At 39.8% G+C, this 25,509-nt stretch overlaps 1 protein-coding gene and 1 long non-coding RNA gene across 4 annotated transcripts; one reads left to right on the forward strand and one right to left on the reverse strand.

Moving 5' to 3' along the window:
• Positions 1-11,513: 11,513 nt before the first annotated feature.
• LOC124882443 lies at positions 11,514-17,316 on the reverse strand. The gene is made up of 2 exons (XR_007041906.1): positions 16,301-17,316; positions 11,514-13,036 (listed from the first exon to the last, which is right to left on the reverse strand). It is a non-coding gene; the product is annotated as an uncharacterized LOC124882443 (long non-coding RNA).
• nr2f2 (nuclear receptor subfamily 2, group F, member 2) lies at positions 15,556-25,292 on the forward strand. 3 transcript variants are annotated; one of them, XM_047388840.1, is made up of 3 exons: positions 15,556-16,023; positions 20,370-20,897; positions 22,602-25,292. In XM_047388840.1, the coding sequence occupies exons 1-3, from the start codon at positions 15,984-15,986 to the stop codon at positions 22,874-22,876; spliced, it is 843 nt and encodes a 280-aa protein (XP_047244796.1). In that variant the 5' UTR covers positions 15,556-15,983; the 3' UTR covers positions 22,877-25,292. The 3 variants fall into 3 exon arrangements, with proteins under 3 accessions (XP_047244796.1, XP_047244780.1, XP_047244790.1); XM_047388824.1 differs by lacking the exon at positions 15,556-16,023 and adding an exon at positions 18,227-19,507 and having other exon boundaries at positions 20,352-20,897; XM_047388834.1 differs by lacking the exon at positions 15,556-16,023 and adding an exon at positions 18,233-19,507.
• The last annotated feature ends 217 nt before the right edge of the window (positions 25,293-25,509 follow it).

The raw sequence follows: 25,509 nt of genomic DNA on the forward strand, positions 1-25,509 counted from the left end.
GAGCTTCTGTACCACCTTTTGCTATGACTAACTTAATTGTACATAAAATATGCAGGCTTTTTTCACAGATGGTATCTAGACTGTTTTTGAACCGATGTACACATTGTTTCCACTTTCCTTCCATGTTTTCCTTTACGGGATCTAATGCCTGCATTGTGGGCTCGCTGTAATACCCATTATTAAATCTAACTGAAGAGATTTGTCCACCACTGTATGTTTCCTGGAGCAGATCAGTCAGCTCAAATATTGTCTCACCATTCATATGAAAAGTCACACAACTAAAATTATGTAAGAAAATATTTATTTGCTTATTTACCCGTGACCCACTATGGAATAAGCGGTATAGAAGATGAATGAATAAATATTTATTCATAAATGAATGTTAATGCACTGCTCAAAAAAACTTAAAGGAACATTTTTTTCAATCAGAGTATAAAATCAAGTCAGTTATGCTTCTGGAATGTTGATCTGGTCAGTTAAGTAGTAGAGGGCGTTGTTAATTAGTGTCAGCTGAAGGTGTTCATGAAATTAACAACAGGTGCACTACAGGGGCAACAATGAGAAGACCCCAAAAACTGGAATTGTTTTCAAGTGGTGGCCACTACTGGTAGCATGAGGCTATATCTGGACCCTGCAGAGGTTGCACAGGAAGTCCAACTCCACCAGCATGGTAAATCAACACATGCCATTGCCCGAAGGTTTGCTGTGTCTCCCAACATGGCCTCAAGAGCATGAGGGAGATTCCAGGTAACAGGAAGGTTCGTAACCCATCAGCAGGACCAGTACCTGCTCCTTTGTGCAAGGAGGAACAAGATGAGTACTGCCAGAGCCCTACAAAGTGACCTCCAGCATGCCACCCAACCATCAGAAACTGACTTCATGAGGGATGCCTTTAGAGGATTGTGAAGCAAAGTCCATTCAAGAGTTCGAGGGAGATTCACACGGCATAGACTGCTGTCAGGGCTTCAAGAGACCCTGCATACAGGGTACAACTACTGTCACATTCCTTGTATTAAGGTCCTTCTGAACCAGGTGCAATGTTAGAAGTCTCCGACCTGGGCTATGGAGAGAAAGGACTAGACTGTTGCTCAATGGTCCAAAGTTCCCCTTTCTTCAAGTAAGTTTAACATTTCATATGAAAATCAGTGTCCGAGAGTCAGAAAGACATGTTGAGAAGGAAAGATTCCCAGTTCTTTAAGACAACAGAATGTATATCTGTTACCTAAAGTTATCTGAGTCAGTGATGACTTGGAAAGCCATAACATCCGCTGGTGGTAGGTCATTGTGTTTTATCAAGTACAGAGCCAGGACATATTAGAGCACTTCATGTTTCCCTCTGCTAAAACAGTTTACGGAGATGCTGATTTTAGTTTCCTGCATAACTTGGTTTCTCCGTACACTTCTAAAAGTATTATTACCTGCTCTAATGACCATTGTGCCCTTGTGCTTTATTGGCCACAAAAGGGCAGCTAATAAAGCAACATGGGCTTCTTTAACAGACGTATTTTCTCCATGCCACGTTGCATTGATGCAGTACAGTAATTCATGCAAAAGTGTATAATCCGAGGGTTTGTATAAATACAGTACAGTACATGTACATAGTAGGCTGACATATCTGTAATGAAAATCTTTTGTTGTTGTGGGTACAATTTTTTGAGAAACTAAACTGAGATTTCATTACCTGTAAGCCATTCTTATCAATATTAAGTGAAATGAATGTTTAGAATATATCACTCTCTGTGTTTTAAATCTGTATGAGTTTTAATATTTAATTTAATCACGGAAATACATCTACTTTTAAATGATCTTCAAATCAAAACTGAAAAAATGTGAAATAAAAATCATAAAAGATCCAAAAAAACTGCATGGCTTGTTACAGGGCTTAAGCAAGTGATCCAATCAATGAAATAATGCAGGGCTAATCACCTACCCACAGCATTTGTATAGGATTATACAAAGGCAAACACACATTCATGCCATGTTGGCTGTTGAACTCTGAAACAACATGACTTATATTTTCTTATATGGCAGTATGAGGCGAAGCTCACCAAGCACGAATACAATAAAAAATTCAGGTGCTGTACGGGAAAACAAAAGTAATTTGCTGTCATTTCCTAAGGCAAACCATGTTAATATGTTACATGTAATATTTAAATAGTAATTAGTGTGGTTTTGTTGGCCTGTGGTGTGACAATGAGCAGTATTACGTCACAACCCTCCTGTCTGAATTTAGGCTGTCTGGAGTTTCTCCCTGTGCATTGTTTGATTACTTTAGCTTCCTCTCAGACTCCAAACTATGTAATTCAATGTGCTGACTCTAAACTGACCTTAGTTGTGAGTGTGCCTATAGTTGTGTAATGAACTGCACCACCTGTCCAGGGTTTACCTGCGTTTCACCTGGTGCCAGTTGCTCAGCATCAGCCTACCGCTTTAGCAGCAGTAAAGCTCTGCCCAAAGCCCGTCTTCATTCAGATGTATGAAGCTGCTCAACTTCCCTCACGCTAACACCTAAGACCTCCTGAACTTTTTTTTACAATGTCTTACATTTCAACCACAAACTTCAAGAGAGAACATAGTTGTTGTTTTTGCACAACTAAAAATCTGAAACATTTTTGCTCAAGTTCACTGAGGTTTGAAGTGTACAATAGTTTTCAGGTCTTGCTACAGACCCTCAACTGGATTTAGGTCTAGACTTTGACTAGGACATTCTGACACATGAATATGTGTTGATTTAATACATTTTATTATAGCTGTCTGTATGTTTACGCTTGCTGTCATGCTGAAAGGTGAGGTCACGGCTGGTATGGCGGAGGACCCCAGAATGCAGACAAGCAGGAGACAACGTGGCGTGGTGAGTTGAAAAAAGATTTAACAACCAAAAAGAAACGTGCAGGCAGACAGGTAGTTGCAGATGCAGGCATGGACAAACTTAGGCAAAACAGCTTGGCATAAACAGATGAACTGTGATGTTCAGAACACCTTCTTCAAAAATTCTTTCTTCTTGCCACAATTAGTTGCCCTGTTAACAGATTATCCTACCTGGGCTGTGCATCTCTGCAGCTCATCCATAGTTACCTTTTTTGCTTGGCTTGCCAGTTCACATTATCAGCCATGTCTTGGTAACTTTGCAGCTGTGCCACACTCTATTTTCGGAAGATGGATTGAACAGAGCTCTGTGAGATTTCCAGAGCTTGAGAAATTGTTTTACAATCAAACCCTGCTTTAAACTTCTCCACGAGTTACTGCCCAGCCTGTGTGGTATGTTCCCTGATCTTCATGATGCAGTTTGTTCACTAATGTTCTCCGACCAACTTTTAAGAACTTCACAGAACAGCTGGATTTATACTGATCTTAAACTACACACTGTTGGACTCTTTTTACCAATCATGTGACGTCAAAAGGCATTTGGTTTACATTTGCTTGCTAAGGTAGTTTGTGTTTATCTCCTAGTTTGCATATGGAGCTGACAAATTTATATATCTGAGAATTAGACAGGAAAAATGAATAAACAAGCAAAAAGAACCCCACACTAACACTTGCCTATAAATCTTTCTTAGAACTCTTAAAACCTTTTTCAATGACCAAATTAGCTTAAGTAACACCCATCATCGAATTTGACTGAGGGAGCTATTGAGTATCAGCATCAGGTGTTTTATGTGCCAGTAAGCACTGATAGTTACACCACCTCCTCATGTTCGTACGGTTTTACATACACCTGCCAAGATCCCCCGCTGATGCTGGAAACTGAACACCAGGACTACAATCTGTGATGCAAGTTTGAAGTTTGCACAGAGGGGGCATCGGCTGACTCAGGCGTGGTAAGGCGTATTCCTCACTTCCTGTTTTCAATGTTGCACGCGGTGGATTGTTTAGTGTGTGAAGGCTCTCTCGTTTGATCTGATTTCTCTCTACTGTGATGTCTCTTACTTGTTCTAATACATAGGCACGTTAAAACACATACTTTCTGTTGCAGCATTTAAAGATTGGGGACTCTCCATGTCTTACACAATTTTTCTAGTAGTGGTAAGGGTTCGCTAGCTTAGCATTAGCTTTAACTCCACCATGGCTACCTGTTCTGCTGTTTCTGTCTCTGAGTTTCCTCCTCTCTCCTGCTTTCTGTGTCAGATGTTCAGTTACTCCTCTGCCTCCTTTAGTGATAATGGTACGTGTAATAAATGTAGCATTTTTGTAGCTTTGGAGGTGAGGGTGTCGGAATTGGAGGCCCGGCTCCGCGCTGATGAAAAACCAGCAGATAGCCGAGGCCCCTTAGCCAGCACGGAGCCACCGAGGGTAGCTCCCCGTAGCAGTCCTTCAGCAGAGCCCGCAGAGCCGGGGCCTCAGGCCAGCTGGGTGACGGTACGTAGAAAGCATAGTCCTAGATCCCAGCCCACAGGTCACCATCAACCCGTCTGCATTTCTAACAGATTTTCCCCGCTCAGCGACACACCCGCTGAGAAGCCAACTCTGATAATTGGCAGCTCCATAGTCAGAAACGTAGCACTAGAGACACCAGTGACCATAGTCAAATGTCTGCCAGGGGTCAGAATAGGCGACATGAAATCCTACCTGAAACTGCTGGCTAAGGATAAGCGTAAATACAGCAAGATTGTTATTCACGCCGGGGGTGATGACACCCGGATACGTCAACAGAGGTCACCAAAGTTAGTGTTGCTTTGGTGTGTAAGTTTGCCAAAACAATGTCGCACTCCATAATTTTATCTGGTCCCCTCCCCGATCTGACCAGTGTCGACATGTTTAACCGCATGCTGTCATTCAACCGCTGGCTGTCTAGGTGGTGTCCAGAAAACAATGTGGGCTACATTGATAATTGGCGAACATTTTGGGAAAAACCTGGTCTGATCCGGAGTGATGGCATCCACCCACTTTGGATGGAGCAGCTCTTCTATCTAGGAATCTGGCTGAATTTATTAGTTCTCCAAACCTCTGACAACCCAGGGTTCAGACCAGGAAACAGGGTCATAGTTTCACACTCCTCTCTGCAGCTTCTGTATTGCTACCCACCCATTAGCCTATTAAGACAGAGTCTCGCCAAAAGTAAATAGATAAAAAAATTATCTAAAAGGAGGAAATCATGAAAATCTCAAAACAATTAACACAACTCAGACTAAAAATAAAAATAAAACAATTAAATGTGGCTTACTGAACATAAGATCTCTCTCTTCAAAGACTTTGCTAGTTAGTGACCTGATTTGTGACAATCAGATTGATTTATTTTGCCTCACAGAAACCTGGCTGCAGCAAGAGGATTATGTTACTATAAATGAGTCATCTCCTACTAATTTTTTTGATTTTCACATTCCTCAAAATAGTGGGCGAGGAGGAGGAGTAGCAACCATCTTTCAGTCCGATTTATTGATTAGTCCCAGACCAATTAATAGCTACAACTCTTTTGAATATTTAATCCTTAGTTTTCCTCATCCAAATTGCAAAGCACTAAAACCACTTCAGTTTGTTGTTTTGTACCGTCCACCAGGCCCTTACTCTGAATTTTTAGATCAGTTTTCAGACCTTTTATCTGATTTAGTGTTAAATACAGATAAGGTTATTGTAGCGGGGGATTTTAACATTCATGTTGACACTGAAAGTGATAGCTTAAATATAGCCGTTAATGCCATCTTAGACTCAATTGGCTTTGCTCAAAACATTAACAAACCTACCCACCTTTGTCTTCATTCTCTGGACCTTGTGCTGACATATGGCATTGAGTGTAAAGACATAACAATATTTTCTCATAACCCTGTCCTGTCTGACCATTTTTTAATAACCTTTGAGTTTAATTTAACCGAGTACTCCACACCTGAAATAAAATTTCATTATAGTAGATCATTATCAGACAATGCCGTAACAACCTTAAAATAATCTGTTCCACTTTTAATTTCCTCATTATCACAGAAAAACACAGTGGATGGCAATAATTTTGTTTCTTCCCCTTTACAAATTGATTCTCTTGTTCATAGTGTTACTTCATCAATGCGTGATGCATTAGACAATGCAGCCCCCTTGAAAAAGAAGGTAATTATTTATAGGAGGCTGGCTCCCTGGTTTAATTCAGAGCTGCGTACTTTAAAGCACAATGTTAGAAAATTGGAGAGAAAATGGCGGTCTACACACCTAGAGGATTCCTACTTAATCTGGAAAAATAGCCTACCATTGTATAAAAAGACAGTTCACCAATCTAGAACAGCTTATTTCTCATCATTAATAGAAGAGAACAATAATAATCCTAGGTTTCTCTTTAGTACAGATGCTAAACTTACACAGAGTCATAGCTCTGTTGAGCCATCCATTCCCTTGGCTCTCAGCAGTCATGACTTTATGGGATTCTTCTTAAACAAAATTGATTATATTAAAAATAAAATGTTTGACACACTCCCGAAGATGATTACTTTATCCTCAGCAAGTGAGACAACATTGGAAGTAACTGTAGAACCTGATCTGTGTTTGGACTGTTTTGATCCTGTGACGCTTCCTGAGTTATCAGAAATATTAGCTTCATCTAAACCTTCAACTTGTACGTTAGACCCAATCCCAACCAAATTATTTAAGGAAGTGTTCCCTCTGATTACCAGCCCCATTTTAGATATGATTAATCTATCCTTAGTAAATGGATATGTACCACAAGCTTTTAAGGTAGCTGTAATTAACCCTTTACTTAAGAAACCTTCGCTTGATCAAGATGACTTGAAAAATTACAGACCTATATCCAATCTTCCATTCTTATCTAAAACTCTTGAGAAAATAGTTGCTAATCAAATGTGTGAGCACTTACACACCAATGACCTGTTTGAAGAGTTTCAGTCAGGTTTCGGAGCTCATCATAGCACTGAAACAGCTCTGCTGAAAGTCACTAATGATATTCTCCTAGCCTCAGATAATGGACTTGTGTCTGTACTTGTCCTAGTGCTGCATTTGATACAGTCGATCACAATATTCTCTTAGAAAGGCTGGAACATGCTGTAGGGATCAGGGGAACAGCGCTAGGCTGGTTTAAATCTTATTTGTCTGACAGATTCCAGTTTGTTCATGTAAATGAGAAATCATCTTTAAACTCCAGAGTTAATTGTGGAGTACCACAGCGATCAGTACTTGTGCCAATACTCTTCACTATATATATGCTTCCAATAGGTAAAATTATCAGGCAGCATAGGATAAATTTTCACTGTTATGCTGGTGATACTCAGCTTTACTTATTTATAAATCCTGGTGAGCCCAACCAGTTAGATAGACTACAAGACTAGACTACAAACATGTCTTGAAGATATAAAAACTTGGATGACTTTAAATTGTCTGCTTCTAAATTCAGACAAGACAGAAGTTGTCGTCTTTGGACTGGAGTCTTTAAAAAAGAAACTGTTTAGTCAATCACTTAACCTGGATGGCATTAAATTGATCTCCGGTAATAAAGTAAAAAACCTTGGTGTTATTTTTGACCAGGACATGTCATTTAAATCCCATATTAAACACGTTTCTAGGATTTCCTTTCACCTACGGAACATTGCCAAAATTAGAAAAACCCAATCCAGGGGTGACGCTGAAAACCTAGTCCATGCATTTGTTACTTCAAGGCTAGACTATTGTAATTCCTTACTATCTAGCTGATTCAAAATGCTGCAGCAAGAGTTCTGATGAAAATTAAAAAGAGAGATCATATTTCTCCTATTTTAGCTTCCCTTTATTAAATCCAGAATAGAATTTAAAATTCTCCTCCTCACATATAAAGCCCTACAGGTCCTTCTCAAAATATTAGCATATTGTGATAAAGTTCATTATTTTCCATAATGTCATGATGAAAATTTAACATTCATATATTTTAAATTCATTGCACACTAACTGAAATATTTCAGGTCTTTTATTGTCTTAATACGGATGATTGTGGCATACAGCTCATGAAAACCCAAAATTCCTATCTCACAAAATTAGCATATTTCATCCGACCAATAAAAGAAAAGTGTTTTTAATACAAAAAACGTCAACCTTCAAATAATCATGTACAGTTATGCACTCAATACTTGGTCGGGAATCCTTTGGCAGAAATGACTGCTTCAATGCGGCATGGCATGGAGGCAATCAGCCTGTGGCACTGCTGAGGTCTTATGGAGGCCCAGGATGCTTCGATAGCGGCCTTTAGCTCATCCAGAGTGTTGGGTCTTGAGTTTCTCAACGTTCTCTTCACAATATCCCACAGATTCTCTATGGGGTTCAGGTCAGGAGAGTTGGCAGGCCAATTGAGCACAGTGATACCATGGTCAGTAAACCATTTACCAGTGGTTTTGGCACTGTGAGCAGGTGCCAGGTCGTGCTGAAAAATGAAATCTTCATCTCCATAAAGCTTTTCAGCAGATGGAAGCATGAAGTGCTCCAAAATCTCCTGATAGCTAGCTGCATTGACCCTGCCCTTGATAAAACACAGTGGACCAACACCAGCAGCTGACACGTCAGCCCAGACCATCACTGACTCTGGGTACTTGACACTGGACTTCTGGCATTTTGGCATTTCCTTCTCCCCAGTCTTCCTCCAGACTCTGGCACCTTGATATCCGAATGACATGCAGAATTTGCTTTCATCCGAAAAAAGTACTTTGGACCACTGAGCAACAGTCCAGTGCTGCTTCTCTGTAGCCCAGGTCAGGCACTTCTGCCGCTGTTTCTGGTTCAAAAGTGGCTTGATCTGGGGAATGCGGCACCTGTAGCCCATTTCCTGCACACGCCTGTGCACGGTGGCTCTGGATGTTTCTACTCCAGACTCAGTCCACTGCTTCCGCAGGTCCCCCAAGGTCTGGAATCGACCCTTCTCCACAATCTTCCTCAGGGTCCGGTCACCTCTTCTTGTTGTGCAGCGTTTTCTGCCACACTTTTTCCTTCCCACAGACTTCCCACTGAGGTACATTGATACAGCACTCTGGGAACAGCCTATTCATTCAGAAATTTCTTTCTGTGTCTTACCCTCTTGCTTGAGGGTGTCAATAGTGGCCTTCTGGACAGCAGTCAGGTCAGCAGTCTTACCCATGATTGGGGTTTTGAGTGATGAACCAGGCTGGGAGTTTTAAAGGCCTTAGGAATCTTTTGCAGGTGTTTAGAGTTAACTCGATTCAGATGATTAGGTTCATAGCTCGTTTAGAGACCCTTTAATGATATGCTAATTGTGTAAGATAGGAATTTTGGGTTTTCATGAGCTGTATGCCAAAATCATCCGTATTAAGACAATAAAAGACCTGAAATATTTCAGTTAGTGTGCAATGAATCTAAAATATATGAATGTTACATTTTCATCATGACATTATGGAAAATAATGAACTTTATCACAATATGCTAATATTTTGAGAAGGACCTGTACATCAGAGATATGATTGTTCCATATGTTCCTAACAGAGCACTTCGTTCTCAGACCGCAGGTTTACTGGTGGTTCCTATAGTCTCTAGAAGTAGAATGAGAGGCAGATCCTTTAGTTATCAACTTCCTCTCCAGTGGAACCAGCTCCCAGTTTTAGTCCGTGAGGCAGACACCCTGTCTACTTTTAAGGCTAGGTTTACAACTTTCCTTTTTGATAAAGCTTATAGTTACAGTGGCTTAGGTTATCCTGAGCTATCTCTGTAGTTATGCTCCTATAGGCTTAGGCTGCTGGAGGACATAATGACCACTTTCACCCTCTTCGCATTATTTGCTGTTATTTCAGCTTTTAACTTTATGTTCTCTCTCCGTGTCTACCTGTGACAGCTTTCTGGAGGGGGGCATCGTCCAAGCTTCTGCTGGCAACAACTTAATGCTCACCTTATACAGATGATCCACTTGGCCCTGTCTTTCAGTGTTTAACCCTTTCTCTCTCCTTGACTGAGCTTTTACTGTAACTAATTATAAGTGCTCTCGTTCAGATTCCAACCTTGAAAACTGGCTCAGAGTTTATCTTTTCCTTCTTTCTAGATGAAATGACTAAAGGAGCTACATCCATTAACATTTACTTTTCTTTCCCATAGAAAGTACTCCTGGATCAGTGCTTCTGTGTTCTTTTTGTGTCTCTGCTCTGTTCTCTCAAACCCCCAGTCGGTCGTGGCAGATGGCCGACCGACTCTGACTTGATGCAATCTGCTGGGTTTCCTTAGATAGAAAAACTTTTTATCCAATTTGAATACATAACTGAATCAGACTGCACTGTTCAATGGTTAGGATTAATTTAAATGTATGTACCTGACTTTGTGAAGTGCCTTGAGATGACGTGTTGTGAATTGGCGCTATATAAATAAACTGAATTGAATTGAATTAAATTAATTGAATTGAATCGGGCTTTTAAATGTATTACTGCCACAGATATGTACACAGCAGTTAGTTCCCCATCAACGTTGCATCATATTTTATCACCTTAATTTGCCAAAATTAAAAAAATGAAAATGTTATATGTTGCCTTGATGTTAAAGGCTTATAAACCTAAATCAAAAACCCATCATGTCCTGCAAAAGAAGTTTAAGTATATCATCAAAAATGCATTCTGTCTGTGGAATGGAAGAAACAGTTATTCCAAAAAAGCCTGTAACTAGGCATGTTTATGAGTAAAAATACCATAGTTAAATAGTATCACAGTATTTACACAAAACATTTTCCTTAAAAAGTGATAGGTGGCACTCTTTAGTTTCAACACCATGACTATCTTTGATTTTCTCAACCAGCAATATTTCAAAACAGTGAGATTTGTCATCTTTGTAAGCACAAGAAAAGTGTAGCAGCTTTCTTTCAGCCAGCTGATCAACATTGCACAACATTTAGGAAAATACTAGCACTGCTACTATGTGTTCGCAGCAGCCAGAAAAAACTTCAGTACTTTCTGTGATAAAGAACTTTAAATGGCAGGAAATGATCAAATATTTTAGAAATTCATTTCTATAGAAAATTCAAATTCATTAATTTTTATTTAAAGATCTGTAAATTGAATGATGGTAAGTCATGAAGAAACTGTTTTTAAGATCTCAACACGTCCCTCATCACTTTAGTATCCATAGAGCAGCTTCAACATTTGTTCTTGCCTTTAAAATAAATTTGAAGCACGTGTATTTCTTCATATAAACTTGGAGATAATGTATGATTAGGATTATTTTTCTTCTTAGCTCACCTTCCCATGAAGAAAACCTTTCTTCGTTCTTACCTTGTCGCTGGTGTGTTGGAGGTCTTGGTAAATTCCCTTCTCATGCCATTCTTGGTTATAGTCCCACTATCAGTCAATAATGATCATGAATCAAATAAAATGAAATCCTCTTAAACCACAATATTAGTAAGAAAACTTGTGCTCAGATGTTTGAAGTTAATTCCCGTAAAAGTGGAGAACTGCTCCTTCAGTTGTTGTACTTATTAATGTCCGTTCATCTGGAAGATACTTTATGGATCTACCATCTCGTAAAGTTTTTGCTTCATGCACATTGTTGATCTTTAATGTAAAACAAACAAAAATAAAACATTGTCATTTATACATTGAAAGGAAAAAAGTACATACAGAAAAAGCTACAACTTGGGAACCACACAGCAAATGTAATTTTATTTTAATTGACCAGCAATAAAATGACAGTAGCACATGACTGAAGACACAAAAACATCAGTTACTAAAATAAACAGAGAGTATTTATTTGATCTGCATATCTTATACTCAATGATGGCAAACTACTTATTCCACATTTCAAATACATTTTCTGATACCTTTCAGTTCACATGAAAATATGGGGTCCGGCTAAAAGCACTGCCCCAGTAAAAAATCCTAATCAAATTTAACAAAAAGTTTCCAGCGTTAAACAGCAAAGCTCCAAAAGATCTTTTAAAAGATTAAAAGAGTCCAACTGCTTCAAACTAAGATATAAAGGACTAAGAAAAGTATACAGAACTGTGCACAGCAACATTTATGCACATAGAATAGCATTGTCAGGCACATAAAAAAATCACAGAAATGTTTAAAACACAAATGTTGCATACAGAGCACCAGGAAGTTTCTGACTCTTAGTCCAGGTGTGAACCAGTTTTTAAAAGGAATATTCCCACATTATCGAGACACATAATGGGTCAGAACAGTTCAAAGGACTTGCTTCCTCCCCAGGTAAAAAGGTTTGATTTTATGTTATGAAAATACAGGCCTAAAAGGATTGAGTGCATTCATAGGCACATTTCTTTACTTTTCTTTACTTTTCTTTACTTTCCTTCATGCCACTGCAGTGTACTTCTTTCATCGTGTAAAGCACTTTGAATTGTCCTGTTGCTAAAATGCGCTATAAAAATAAACTTGCCTCGCCTTGCCTAATCATATTTTAACTTGAATGCTGTAAGTTAGACAAAATATTTATTTCAACTCTAGCCTCAACCTTAACCATTGCATTAAAAGATTGATATAATATGTTTATACAAACAGATGAATATAGAAATTTGGATCTGTGATTTATTTATATTCAGATTTTGTGCAGCAGTACCGCTTTATGTCTAGCTATGTCATTGCATTTAAGAGAAAAATTATAAATCAGTAAAAATCTTTTTTTTAATGTAACAATATATAAAAGGTAAACACAAAATGTGTTAATTAGTAAAAGACATAACATATGTATAACAACACAAGTCAAACAGAGTGATGGGCTACCTTAATTCAAAGTCAAAACCTAATAATAAAGTGACTGTATCATGCTATGCACTGTGTTGGAATGTAACAGGACTGTAATAAACCTTGGATATACAAACAACAGTACTTTGATATAACCGATAGATTTAATAAAAGTTTATTGTCACTGTAACAAGCTGGTTGCCATTGTACCTGATAAGAAGTGATATTTAATAAAATAAACCTCAGGTTCTGAAGGTAACCTGAAACTGAAGTGTGTGTCTTCATACGTGTGTGTACTTTTTACATACTCACTCTTGCAACCACAACACACCTTCAGTTACAGTAACCCAACACCCTGTCTGCAGCCTAGGGGGGACCACATGTGACACAGCTGGCTCTGCACTGAGTGCTGTCGCGACTTTCTCTCTCGTCTCGTCTCACAAAGTTTTTCACTCCTAGCAGATGAAAAAGAGAAGGAGTGTGAGGTGAGAGGGTGAGGACAGCCCACCCTTCCCACTCCTTTAACAAAAAAAGAAAGAAAGGAGAGGGCTCAAAGAGGCACATATTACAAGAGCCTGGTCCAGCTTCAAAATTGCACTGGTGGTCACTGTGCTTCTCCACTGGGACAGATGGGATTTAAGCTGCTTTTGCCAAAAGGTACTTTAGCAGTAGTTTCTGTAGGGTTAGAGTGCACTCTTCGCACAATTCCCCCTATCCAGACTTTCCCAGCAAGTCCTTCGAGTTAAATCATTGACCCCTTGGCCATTGTTGCTACAGTGCTGCTACCTGAAGTAATCGTCATGTACTCTCCATCTATCCAGTCTTTAGTTGCCAAAACAGCACATCATTTACACCACTCATCTTCCCCTCTGCAGTTTGGATCACTTCAGACCCAGCAACAATAATTCAAACAATAGATATTTGCAAATACGTTTAGAGCATGCTGGCAGTCAGCCCGAGGAGTGATCATTGAGACAAATTGATCCCTATCTGTTTAAATTGGCACTGCAATTACTCATTGGTAAATTGAACACAGTTATATATCTGCGATCTGTTGGCTGTTAAGATAGTGGCCCTTAGGGGCAAACAGAGACGCTGACAGAAAGGGATCTATGCTAGTGACTACATTTAGTGAAACATCTATATGTTCTCACTTTTTGCCAACACTGTATGCTTCTTTGCAGGCTGCAGAAAAAAACAGTTTGCACACATGTCATTTACAGTTAGTTACAATGATGTGTACTCAAGCGTTTCAATTATTATCCTTACTCATGTTTTCATAAGGTAAGATTCATTTTCTAAAATAGGCACACGGTGTAAGTTACTGAACAATTGAGAAGGAAAGTCCAACTGAAAAATATCTGCATGCACAAAAGCAATTCACTAACTCTTTATTTTATTTAGAAAGAATAATTTTGGTTGGATACATTTTTGTTATTACTATATGAATGAATATACAGATTTACACGCTATTATATGCATCCACAAGCAACAGCTTTTCACTAATTGGTCAGTGGTTTTCATTTTTCATTTGAGCACCTAAGCATTGCTGGAAAGAAACAGGCAATAAAACCTTTGGAGCGGACTGATATTAGGAAGTGCTACAAATAATTTTGGACAGAAACATAATGAGTCATAATGATCTGCATTAAGATATTTGAAAGAAGTGTTTGTAGGGAAATCACATATTTTGGGGGTTATACTATGCAACAAGTTCTCAGTTTTCTTTACATTTAAGTTGATGTGAATTGTTTTCTTCAAGTTTTCTTTCTTCTTGATATTGTTTAGGCGGAACAGACTAGTTTCTGTCCTGAAGGCATCTAATTCAATAAGACTCTTGAAGTTGATTAGCCTGGTTAACCTTTGATCCAGCGCGGCTGTGGAAGGGTTAATCGGGCCGGGAACTTGGAGACCTGCGGGTCAGTATCTCTCCATCTACATGAAGGTGGACTTGGTGAAACCACAGATAAGACTGACGCAATTTTTCCTTTACATTTGGACTTTTAACATAAATGATGGACTTTGAGCCGTGGTTTAATATATCCATACTTAATGTTGCTTTTATTATTTTCATTATAAATATTTTTTTTTATAAATTTGTCTTTCCACTTAAACGTTACTGATGGGATTTTACTAGCTATTTCCACCTCATGCAAGGCTTGGAGCTTTTTCTCTCTGCAGCTCGTAAATCCCAACTATTATCCGTCGCTCTATCGATTAATTTAACTGCAACCATCCCAATCAGCACGTCTCCTCTGCTGTCTTCCACATTATGTGTACGCGCTTTGTTTCACCAACAATAATAAAGTGATTTAGTCCTGCTTTTTTTTTTTTTTCCTCCCCTCCACCCCAGCCGGAGCATGAGAAATCGTTAAAGACCCAGCTATTTGTGTGTGATCAGTAAATATTTAGTGCGGGCGACATCCTCTGTCTCAACTTAATCGATACTGATTCCCGTTGGGCAGCGCTATTGTTGTGCGCATGATGGCTTGCTGAGCATTTTATACTTTTATCCTCTGCTTGATGGCGAAACACAGAGGAAACCTATCAAGCCGGGGAATATAAAAAGAAGAGAAAAGAAAAGACAGCTCAAGAGAATTTGCAAAATGTTTCTGCATGAAAAAGAAACAACTAAGAGCGAAAATGGGCATTCCATACAAATTGCAAAACATAATTGTTGGAATTTTGTTCTACAAAAATAATAAAAATGCTTAATAATATTTGACATATTTTAATATATATATATATATATATATATATATATATTGTTTTTTTTTTTTTATACATCATTTACATTTAAATCCTAGTTTTAAGACGCATAGTGGCAAATTTTCAGGCTGTAATTCCAATTTCCATGTAATTTCCAAAATTGCACAATTCCAGATAGCTAACTCGCCCCACTTAAAGACAGGTGTCTGTTCTGGCTGCACACCCCCTCCCTCTCCTCCCCTCTCCTCTCCTCTCCTCTCAGTATAGTCCACACAAAGCAGCGGCGATCGAGCGCGTTTGGCCACATTACTTTAGGAGAGAAAAAGGCGCACAGGATTTCTGCCGCTCGCCGCAAACCTTCCCCGGCTTGCTTGTCGTTTCCAGAAGGCATCTCAAATGCTATTGTACTCGGACGCCACGTCAACCTATAGGCTGCATTTCCTCTAATTCTTCTCTCAGCAGTACATGACGTGAATCAGTTGTTTGTTTCGGCTCTCCAAAAGTTTTTGCATGTTCGTCCTCAGCAGCAACAACAGACATTGCACGTCTTTTCCAATAAACAGCGAGCCTTTTTTTGTGCATACAACTCCCCGTCTGGTTTGGAGAGGAATCAGTCTGAGCACTGTGTCGAAAAAGGGAAGACTAAATTTAATCTGAATAAGAGAGAGAAAGAGAGAGAGGGAGAGGGAGAAGATGCATCCCGCTACGGACGAATCAGCAGCATATGCATTTGGTAGGTTTGTTATCAAAATACAGCCTCCTGCCTCGCTATTAATGTTAAATAAAATTTTATGAATGGCTGTCTGCAAACTTGCAAGACTTGCTAGGGTTATCTCAGAAATTAATAAGAAAAAAACGTCCGTGTTCGCAGCGCAGCCGTTGGCATATGATTCGTGGTTGCTAATGTAGATCTTGCAGCTTATTTAAAGGAATCTGTTTGATTTACAGCTGAGAAATAAAGCAACGCTACTTAGGAAAATGTATCATAATAAAAAATTAAAAACGCTCACCTTCATTTTTTTTTTGTAAAACTGGATCCTCGCCGCGCCTTTAGGTCTGTTTCCACTAACACCGGATCTGTCAACGAAAAATAATAATGCAAACAAAATATAATCGGCTAATTTCTGTCGATATTAGATGCAATTTTGCATAGATACCACCACTGAGATTAGTTAAAGTAGCGGGGGAAAAAAAGTAAATCCAACTCCTGCAGTTATGAAAGCTTTTTGCGGTCCACAGTCGTATTGAGCACAATTAAAACAGTCATCAATTTAAACGGCAGCTCGTAAGTTTGGTTGGTCGATGCGAGAGACGAGACTGAAGCTGTTTCCGTCTCGGATGGCTCCTCTAAATTGAATCTTATTTGAAGAGAGAGAAAAAAACCATACGCTAGGGGGCACCCATATACTGTAATACATCCCGAGACAAAGCTGGTGGATGGTGTTGCTCTCTCTGTCGCCTAACACGCTGACCTGGCTGGAAGTTCATCTCCACGGCTCTGAAGTTTCACCTGCAGTTCAACGCTGCGCGCAGAGTAAAACAGATCTATGTATTGTTTTGGGTTTTTTTTTTAAGACTGGAAATGATCATTTATCCCTGCAGTCACTAACACCTTTGGACATGCACACAATCAGCATTCTTCACTTTAATTTTATATTGACTCCTGCACAATGTCTTCAATCAGGAAATATCTCCACAAATGACACCTTGCATTATTTCCCAGGATGCTGTCTTGCTGCCAGTCCTGACTTGTGATGACCTCTGACATGTGGTTGTATATTTACATTTTTGGATGCAATCTCTGTTTTTGTGCTTTTTGACCACGTGCAGACAAACTTTGACTTTTGAGGGCCAGATTTGGCCCCTTGCGACCCATTTGGATTAGAGGGGGATATATCTTTGTTGCCTCTGGGATGAGCAGACAGAGGATTTCCGTGCACTGCCATAACCTTTTCATAACAATTAGCGCCTGGTTAGAAGAATTTACAGATGTTTAAACCTGTAAAGAAATATTGCACGTTTTGAGTATATAGTGTGTGGGATTATTTTGAATAATACCTACAGTCTCATATAGTAAGATAGATTTATTGGATCTTAATATGAACTGCTTCAATAACATGGTAATACACACTGTAAAACGTTTTTTTTGTTGTTGTTTTAACAACAAGATTATGATTTCCACAAAATATTTCTACTGTTAAAGCAATGCACAGTGTGCCAGGGTAGAGTTAGTGAGTTGTCACAGTAAAACAACCACACTCTTAACAGTTCTGCACCTTATAATCTTTTTATCCCATGCTACTGTAGATTTCCATTGTATTCTGAAAAACTTCTAAACTACTGTAATTTAAAGTAATCTACTACAAATTAACCCAAAAATAGCCAGTACCCCAAATGCTCTTAAATAGGTTGAACGTTTTTGAATAATCTGCAAGAACCTTTTTTTTTTCATGTAATGTATGCACTAGGTTGTAAAATAACACTGGACCTTGAATTATGATAACCATTTATAGCAAAAACAGTTGCTGTTCAAATTTTACAGGACTGCAAAGCTGACAGTAATTTATTGTTGCTTTAACAATGAACAATTTGGAGTTTAATCCACGTGTAGGAACAGCAACATCCTTGGATTTTCCAGTATGCTATACTATACTGCAACCGAATACACGAGGGAAAAATATTCTTCCACACGTAATTGCTAAAGCCTTTAGGAGCTACATGTGTGCAAGCTTTTTATCTCATATAGTCTGGGAGATTTTTGAGGTTTCTTTCTCTCAGAAAACGTTTCCTTTTAGGACCAAGCGGCCCTCCTCTCGACCTCCATGCTGGTTCTGGCAGGGTACCAAGTAGCACAAGTGCCGACTAGCCAATAGGGTTCAGGGGGAGGTCCCTGAGCTCTGACCAGTCAAACACACTCTCCTTCCTTATATGGCAGCTGATCTCCATGGTAACGTGTGCTAAGTTGCAGCAGTCGTGTCAAAGTTCACTATATAGAGAGCTCAGTGAGCTGATCAGAGAGAAAGCATTCTGCCAGCCCGGCTCCTACCAATCGCAAATCACTTCCTAACCTCCGCCTTTTTAACATATTTGATCACTTTGATTCTCCGCTGCTTTTTCCTATTATTTTTCAGCGCACGGAGGAGGTTTTTGTAGGTTGTGATCTTTGTTTTTTCGGTTTTTTGTTGTACTGCTTTTTCTTTTTGGAGGAGGAAGAGAGTTGTCTTCATATTCCAAGCTCTCAAAACACTGAGCCTCAGCTGCGCGCTTGCTTGGCGCAACCTCACAAGGAGAAACGGGAAGAAGACGCTGCTTATTTCCTATTATTGTCATTTAGCTGGTTTTCTTCAAGACTTGTGCTGGAACTTGATAGTAGAGCTGCTACAGTGTGCTTCTGTATGCTGCTGTTGGGAGCCTGCTCCATCATTCCCAGAACAGTCCCATGCTACCTCGGTTGGTTCTTTTTGACATATTCAGCCTACCTTTTCTCCCATTGATGGGTGTGCTGGATGGCTGACTGTAAGCGCCCCTGGACTTGGCCTTTAAGCGCAAGGCAGCCGCTCAGCTCGCCGTCGCATCAGTTTTGAAAGCGTGCCTCCCCGGGCGTCTCCAACAGCAGTTAAAACCGTCAGTTTTCGTGAGATCCGGAGTGGATCCAAACGCCAGGCTGTTACAGTCCCCCGAGTTTTTTTTCTTCCTTGAGACATTCTCTACCGCGGGCAGCAAACACGGCAGACAAAAAGTTTCTCTCCGTTGACTGATAGATATGGCAATGGTAGCGTGGAGAGGCTCCCAGGACGATGTGGCTGACACCCAAGGCGCCCTTTCCTCGCAGACCCAAGGAGGACTATCCCTTCCCACCCCTCAGCCGGGCCAGCTTAATCTGACAGCCTCCCAGATCGCCCCGCCGACCCCTCAGACTCCGGTGCAGGGACCCCCGAACAACACGCAGTCCACGCCGTCGAACCAGACGTCGCAGCAGCAGTCGGAGAAGCAGCCGCAGCACATCGAGTGTGTGGTATGCGGGGACAAATCTAGTGGCAAGCACTACGGCCAGTTCACCTGCGAGGGCTGCAAGAGCTTCTTCAAGCGGAGCGTACGGCGGAACCTCACCTACACATGCCGTGCCAACAGGAATTGTCCGATCGACCAGCACCACCGCAATCAGTGTCAGTACTGCCGCCTCAAAAAATGCCTTAAAGTCGGCATGAGACGGGAAGGTATTGGGATTTTTTGGTTTTCCTAATCCGTGTGTGTGCTTGTGCGTTTGCAGACCGCCCGACACAAACGCTTAGGCTATTATGTCGTCCTCCATAGTCCTATTCTATTCTTCCAACCCCCCCTCCCGACTGTTCCCAGCAAGGGTGTGCGGCAGGAGCATGCAATAGAGCCGCTCTCTCTGTTGTGCTGGAGACCGGGCTTCCTTTCTTAGCCTTACGCCCAGCTCCACGCAGATCCGCATCTATAACAATATAAAAATGGCCGTGCATTTTTATTCAATTCGTGTGCTGATGGTACCATGAACAGAGGTTACATTATATAGCCTCCTGCGCTGTTATGGCGAATTAAGGGATAGCTGCTCTGGCTACATCTCTGTCGCTTTATCTTATTTCCATATGTGTCTAAAGCTGGACATTAACGTAAAATGTGCATGCAAAACAAACGCGAAGAACCCCAAGCAATATACATATACGAAATAGCGAAATTAGGCCTGGGTGCGTGTAATAAAATGGAGATGGATAGCTAAGTAGGTTAAGGGTTAAACATGCAAGGTCTGTCTTTGTGTTTCCTTCATAGCCAGCTAATGTTGCTGTAGCTGATGGAAAAATGTGTGCAAAACAGCACATTTTAAGATTCAGAGCGCAATTTGTTTTATTAAAACTTATTATTGTGTGCGTTTAAACAGTGAGTATATGTATGTGTGTGTGAGTGTGTGTGTGTGTGTTGATGATAAATTGTAAACATGCAGTGTTTTTTATCTGTTCTCTGTGCACTCCGTTTACTTTTCTTTGTTTCTATAAACAAATCTCTGAATTTGTAGAATTCAGGCTTCAATATCTGTAGTTTCTCTTTTTACTGCAGCCGTGCAAAGGGGACGGGTGCCACCCACACAGCCACACCACGGTCAGTTCGCCTTGACAAATGGAGACCCACTCCACTGCCATTCCTACTTATCCGGATATATCTCTCTTCTGCTGAGAGCGGAGCCCTACCCGACGTCCCGCTATGGCAGCCAGTGCATGCAGCCCAACAACATCATGGGCATCGAGAACATTTGCGAGCTGGCGGCCAGGATGCTCTTCAGCGCCGTGGAGTGGGCCAGGAATATTCCCTTCTTCCCGGACCTGCAGATCACAGACCAGGTGGCTCTGCTGAGGTTGACGTGGAGTGAGTTATTCGTGCTCAACGCGGCGCAGTGCTCCATGCCCCTGCATGTGGCTCCTCTCCTGGCGGCGGCTGGCCTCCACGCCTCCCCCATGTCCGCGGACAGAGTGGTGGCCTTTATGGACCACATTAGGATCTTCCAGGAGCAAGTGGAGAAGCTTAAAGCGTTGCACGTTGACTCTGCTGAGTATAGCTGCTTAAAGGCCATTGTGCTCTTCACCACAGGTAAGAACAATAGACAAGCACAGTCAAAGTTCACAGAGTGCGCTAATGTCACTAACCTGCACACTGACTGCCAAATCAACGCTGACCCAAATATATATCTGCAACTAGGTTAAGGCTGTTGCATATATTAAATAGGGGTTAGACTGCAATGTTGCATTCAGTTGCTTTTTGAATGCACTAAACTATTGAAATAAGCACATGATTAGAAAACAGATTTATAGGGGATGCAGTGACAAAACAGTCTCACTTAAATAAAACCCTTAGCAGTTGCCATAAGCATCATAAAAATATATAATCCAATATCAAATAACCGGAAGATTTTTTTTTCCTCTCCAGCCATTTATCAATGTGTTTAAACTCCACGTCTTGTTTGTAGGAAATGACAGATATAAATGATGTCAGACTCCAAAAGGAGGGGGTGTGGGGTGGGGGCTGTGTGCAGGCAAGGAAAGACAAGCCTTAAAATCCCATTTGCACACAGTATATAAGAGCAAGGCGAAGGTTTTCAGCACTCTCCTTTCATTGAAGAACATGTGATGAGACAAAAACACGCAGGACTAATGCGTAGACTGTAATTACAAAATATGCATGCGTCTCTTATGCCACAGAATGTGACATTGAGCAGTGATGGCTTGATTTTATTTAATTGTATTAATTATTCTTACTGTTAAATTCAGAAACACGCTGTGCGCCCCTTTTTGCGGGATTTTCGAGGCCCTTCTGGAGTCGTTCTAGGAGCGGGGTCACGACCCAAACTTCCTCCATCTATTTTCTTACATTAGCTGCAGTTATAAACAAGAGAGTGCAAGAAAAAAAACTATATATATTTATATACATTAAATTATACCTGCAAGCCATCAGCTTCTGTATTCTAAAGCCTGCTATTATCCTGGCATTAAAATAATTATCACATTTTCAGCTCATTGAATTTTAGTATTAGACCTTCAAAACGGCTTTTAAGCCATAATTTGTCTTCCCCGCATACCTGAGTCCCAACTGAACATGAGCTGTGTTTGAATGACACGCCTTTTGCTTCCTAGGTGGTTTGCTTGTTGTCATGCATAAACTTTACCAATGCGCGTACAAGTGTTTTTTGGCACATTATCAGCTGCCGCCCACATGCAGCAGCAGTAGCGCAGATCCAGATAGTATGACGGCAGTTCCGTAGGCCATGGGACCCCTCTTTTTTCCCTGCTTTTGCTTAAATCTTAGTTCAGAGGTCAGTAGGTCGCTGTGTCCCCCCACCCCCCCCCCCCCATCCCCTTCTCTGTTTGCTCCGAGAAAGACGGGCCCATCAGAAAAACTGATTGATTCAGCTATGAATATGCTTAGTTATTTTGTTCGCCTTTTAAATGGCTGCGGTGAGAGAAATAGAAAGCTATTAAGGGAGGCGGCAGATATGGCTTTTTAATCATCTGCCTTTATGATAACGAAGTGTGTGTTTTTTTTATTTTTGATAAAATAATATAATTATATATACGATGTCAGTTGGGGTTATTACCTACAGCACGATTTTATAAAGAGAATTTTAAAACATTTTTTGTTGTAAATATTAATTTTAATTAAATCTTTTGCATTTTTTAAATATTTATTTTAAAGCTCTTTGTTATATCACCTCAGTGGTGAGCAAGCTCCTGGTGAGAGAAACACTTTATTAATGTTTATTTGCTTCCCCCTCCTCCTCCCTGCCTCCCTCCCTCTCAGATGCTTGTGGCCTCTCAGATGTGGCCCATGTGGAAAGTTTGCAGGAGAAGTCCCAGTGCGCCCTGGAGGAATATGTCCGGAGCCAGTATCCTAACCAGCCAACACGGTTTGGGAAGTTGTTACTCCGCTTGCCTTCCCTCCGCACAGTCTCTTCCTCGGTCATAGAACAGTTATTTTTCGTCCGATTGGTAGGTAAAACCCCCATTGAAACTCTCATCAGGGATATGTTGCTGTCGGGGAGCAGTTTTAACTGGCCTTACATGTCAATTCAGTAAAAACCAAGAAGGAGACGAACTTGAACAAAAAAATGGTGGGGAGCTTTGAAGGTGTGTGTGTGTGTGTTGGGGGGGGGGGGGGGGGGGGTACATTGATTATAGCTGCTTTTGTGGAAGGATTTAAAAAAAAAAACGGCTGTTACACGGGGCTGCTTTCATGAAGAAAGACATAAATGACTGTGAATTCAACCCCCCTCTACTCTGAGAGAAAAAAGAAAAATTAAGACATCCTGCTGAACTTTCAAAATACAAGCTCCCACAGTGTTCAGCAAGAACAACATGCTCCTATTCATTTTTTTTAATGAAAGAAGAAAATGAGGAAAAAAAAGAAGGGATTTTTTTTTTGTTGATCCTTATGAGGAAATTTTAAGTATTAAGTGCATTTAAAATGGAAAAAAAATTGGGTTAAAAAAAGAAAAAAGTTAAGAAAGGGGAAAAAAGTTTCATTTTCTGAAATGACTTGTCCTGTGTCCATGTATAGCTGTGTTTTTGTACATTCTTTGTTCCTCCTTTCTGGTTACAAACCGGCCTATGTGATTTCTGTAGTTCGGGTGGTGTTATTTTTTAAGACAATGATTTATTTTAAAAATGGTGAAATAATGTAAAGAAAGAAATAAAAAAAAACAAAAGGTTCTAAACAGAATTAAAACCACAGCAATAGGAGAATAGGCTTAATGCTGCAAGCGCACTTATACACTTAGGATGACCAATACCATCTGGGGCAAAACTAGGGAGGTGTTGAACTTTATGACCCATTTTTTTATGTTGTGCTATTAAGAAGTTACAGGATCTGTTTTCATTTTTTTTCTTACTAAAGAAATTTTAAATCCACTTGCATCAATCACCCCCCCACCCCCCACCCCCCAACCATCCAGCGGCAAAATATCTGGCATAACTTCTTCAAATTGGACACAACTAAAAGGACATTTTGAAAATTTATTTCATTTGTTATTTTTACAAGTCTCCACAGCCTGCTGCTATAAAGGTACACCAAGAGCATTGGAGAGCAACAGAAACCATAACTGAGCTTTTCTTAAAATGAGAAGTTGGAGAGATCAAGGGGTCATAAAAGTTTTGAAGCGGGGCCAGAGTGGTGTTTAATAGGAGAATTATTAAAGCCTCCCTGAAATGTCACCCTTTATTCACTTCAAGCATTAAGTGCCTGAGAAGCATGATGGGATTTCTTATCAAAACCTTGTTAAAAGTAGGCCTACACAACTACATTTTTATTTTGTTCAGGGGGTGGGAACAGAGGGCCAGAAGAAAATTAGATTTCAGTCTTATGTTTCACTTGCAAAACACTGATTTAGAGGCAGTATTCTTGTAAATATAGGTCAGTTCATTTCAACGAGTTTGTTCCTTTATACAAAGTATATGTGATTAAGAAAAAAAATCTGTGGTTGCCATTTTTTTTTCTTTCTCGGTAATACAAACGTCTTCAGAATTGAGTGGCAGGTTTTAGCTGGTAGCACTGAAAGTTCTGTTTTTAATGTATATACATATTACTGCGAAAATGTTTTCTTTTTCATGTATATTTAGACTGTGAATGCATGGCCACAGGTCGCTTACCTATTTTACCTTTGATATATAAATGTAAATGTTTTCTCTATCTCTCTCTCTCTTATTCTCTCTCTTTCTTTTTTGACTGTATAGATATAATCTGTGCATTCAGTACACACTAGCCCTTGTATTTAAAGAGACAAAAAAGAGTGTAGAAAAAATGGAAAAGGACGTTCATTATTAGGCTACAGACGCAAAACAGGGAGAGCAGATTTGGGTTTTTATTTTTTTATTTAATTTTTTTTCTGGAAAAAGAAAAGGGGAGCAAATATTTTAACTTTACTGTTATTGCTCCTTTGCTCTTTGACAGGTGCCGTGCTGTGTGTGTGTGTGTGTGTGTGTGTGTGTGTGTGTGTGTGTGTGTGTGTGTGTGTGAGAGAGAGAGAGAGAGGGAGAATGTGTGCACGTACATGTGTGCGTGTCTGGAAGCTGCGTTTTGTCCTTGTTTAGAAACTTTTCTTTAACACACACAGACACACACACACACAGAAAAATAAAAAAAAACACACCATGTTGAGGTTGAACTGAAAGGGATTGAACACTGATGTTTGGCTGTTCGTGGCCACATATGGACCAGAGAATGATACATGATTGTAATTATGAACAGTTTAAACTGACCCACGTTTTTATATAAATATATAAAAATATATGACTGCAGGGTATTGATAACGTATAGATACTTTTTTTAAATGATTACCATTATTATTATTATTATTAATTGCAAGTGATATATGTGAGTGTGCGTGAAAGTTTATAGTTGAACACAATTCTTGTTTGTTTGTGTTAGCTTATTGTAAACAAGCATTCTGCTGTACATTTGTTCTTGGTATTAAATTATAATTTATGAATTTGAAAACAGAGTTTTTCATGTTTTTTCTACATAGATAGATAGATAGATAGATCTATAGATATCTATCTATCTATCTATCTATCTATCTATCTATCTATCTATCTATCTATCTATCTATCTATCTATCTATCTATCTATCTATCTATCTATCTATCTATCTATCTATCTATCTATCTATCTATCTATCTATCTATCTATCTATCTATCTATCTATCTATCTATC

This window comes from Girardinichthys multiradiatus, chromosome 2 (genome assembly GCF_021462225.1).
Source record: "Girardinichthys multiradiatus isolate DD_20200921_A chromosome 2, DD_fGirMul_XY1, whole genome shotgun sequence".
Classification (NCBI taxonomy): Eukaryota; Metazoa; Chordata; class Actinopteri; order Cyprinodontiformes; family Goodeidae; genus Girardinichthys; species Girardinichthys multiradiatus.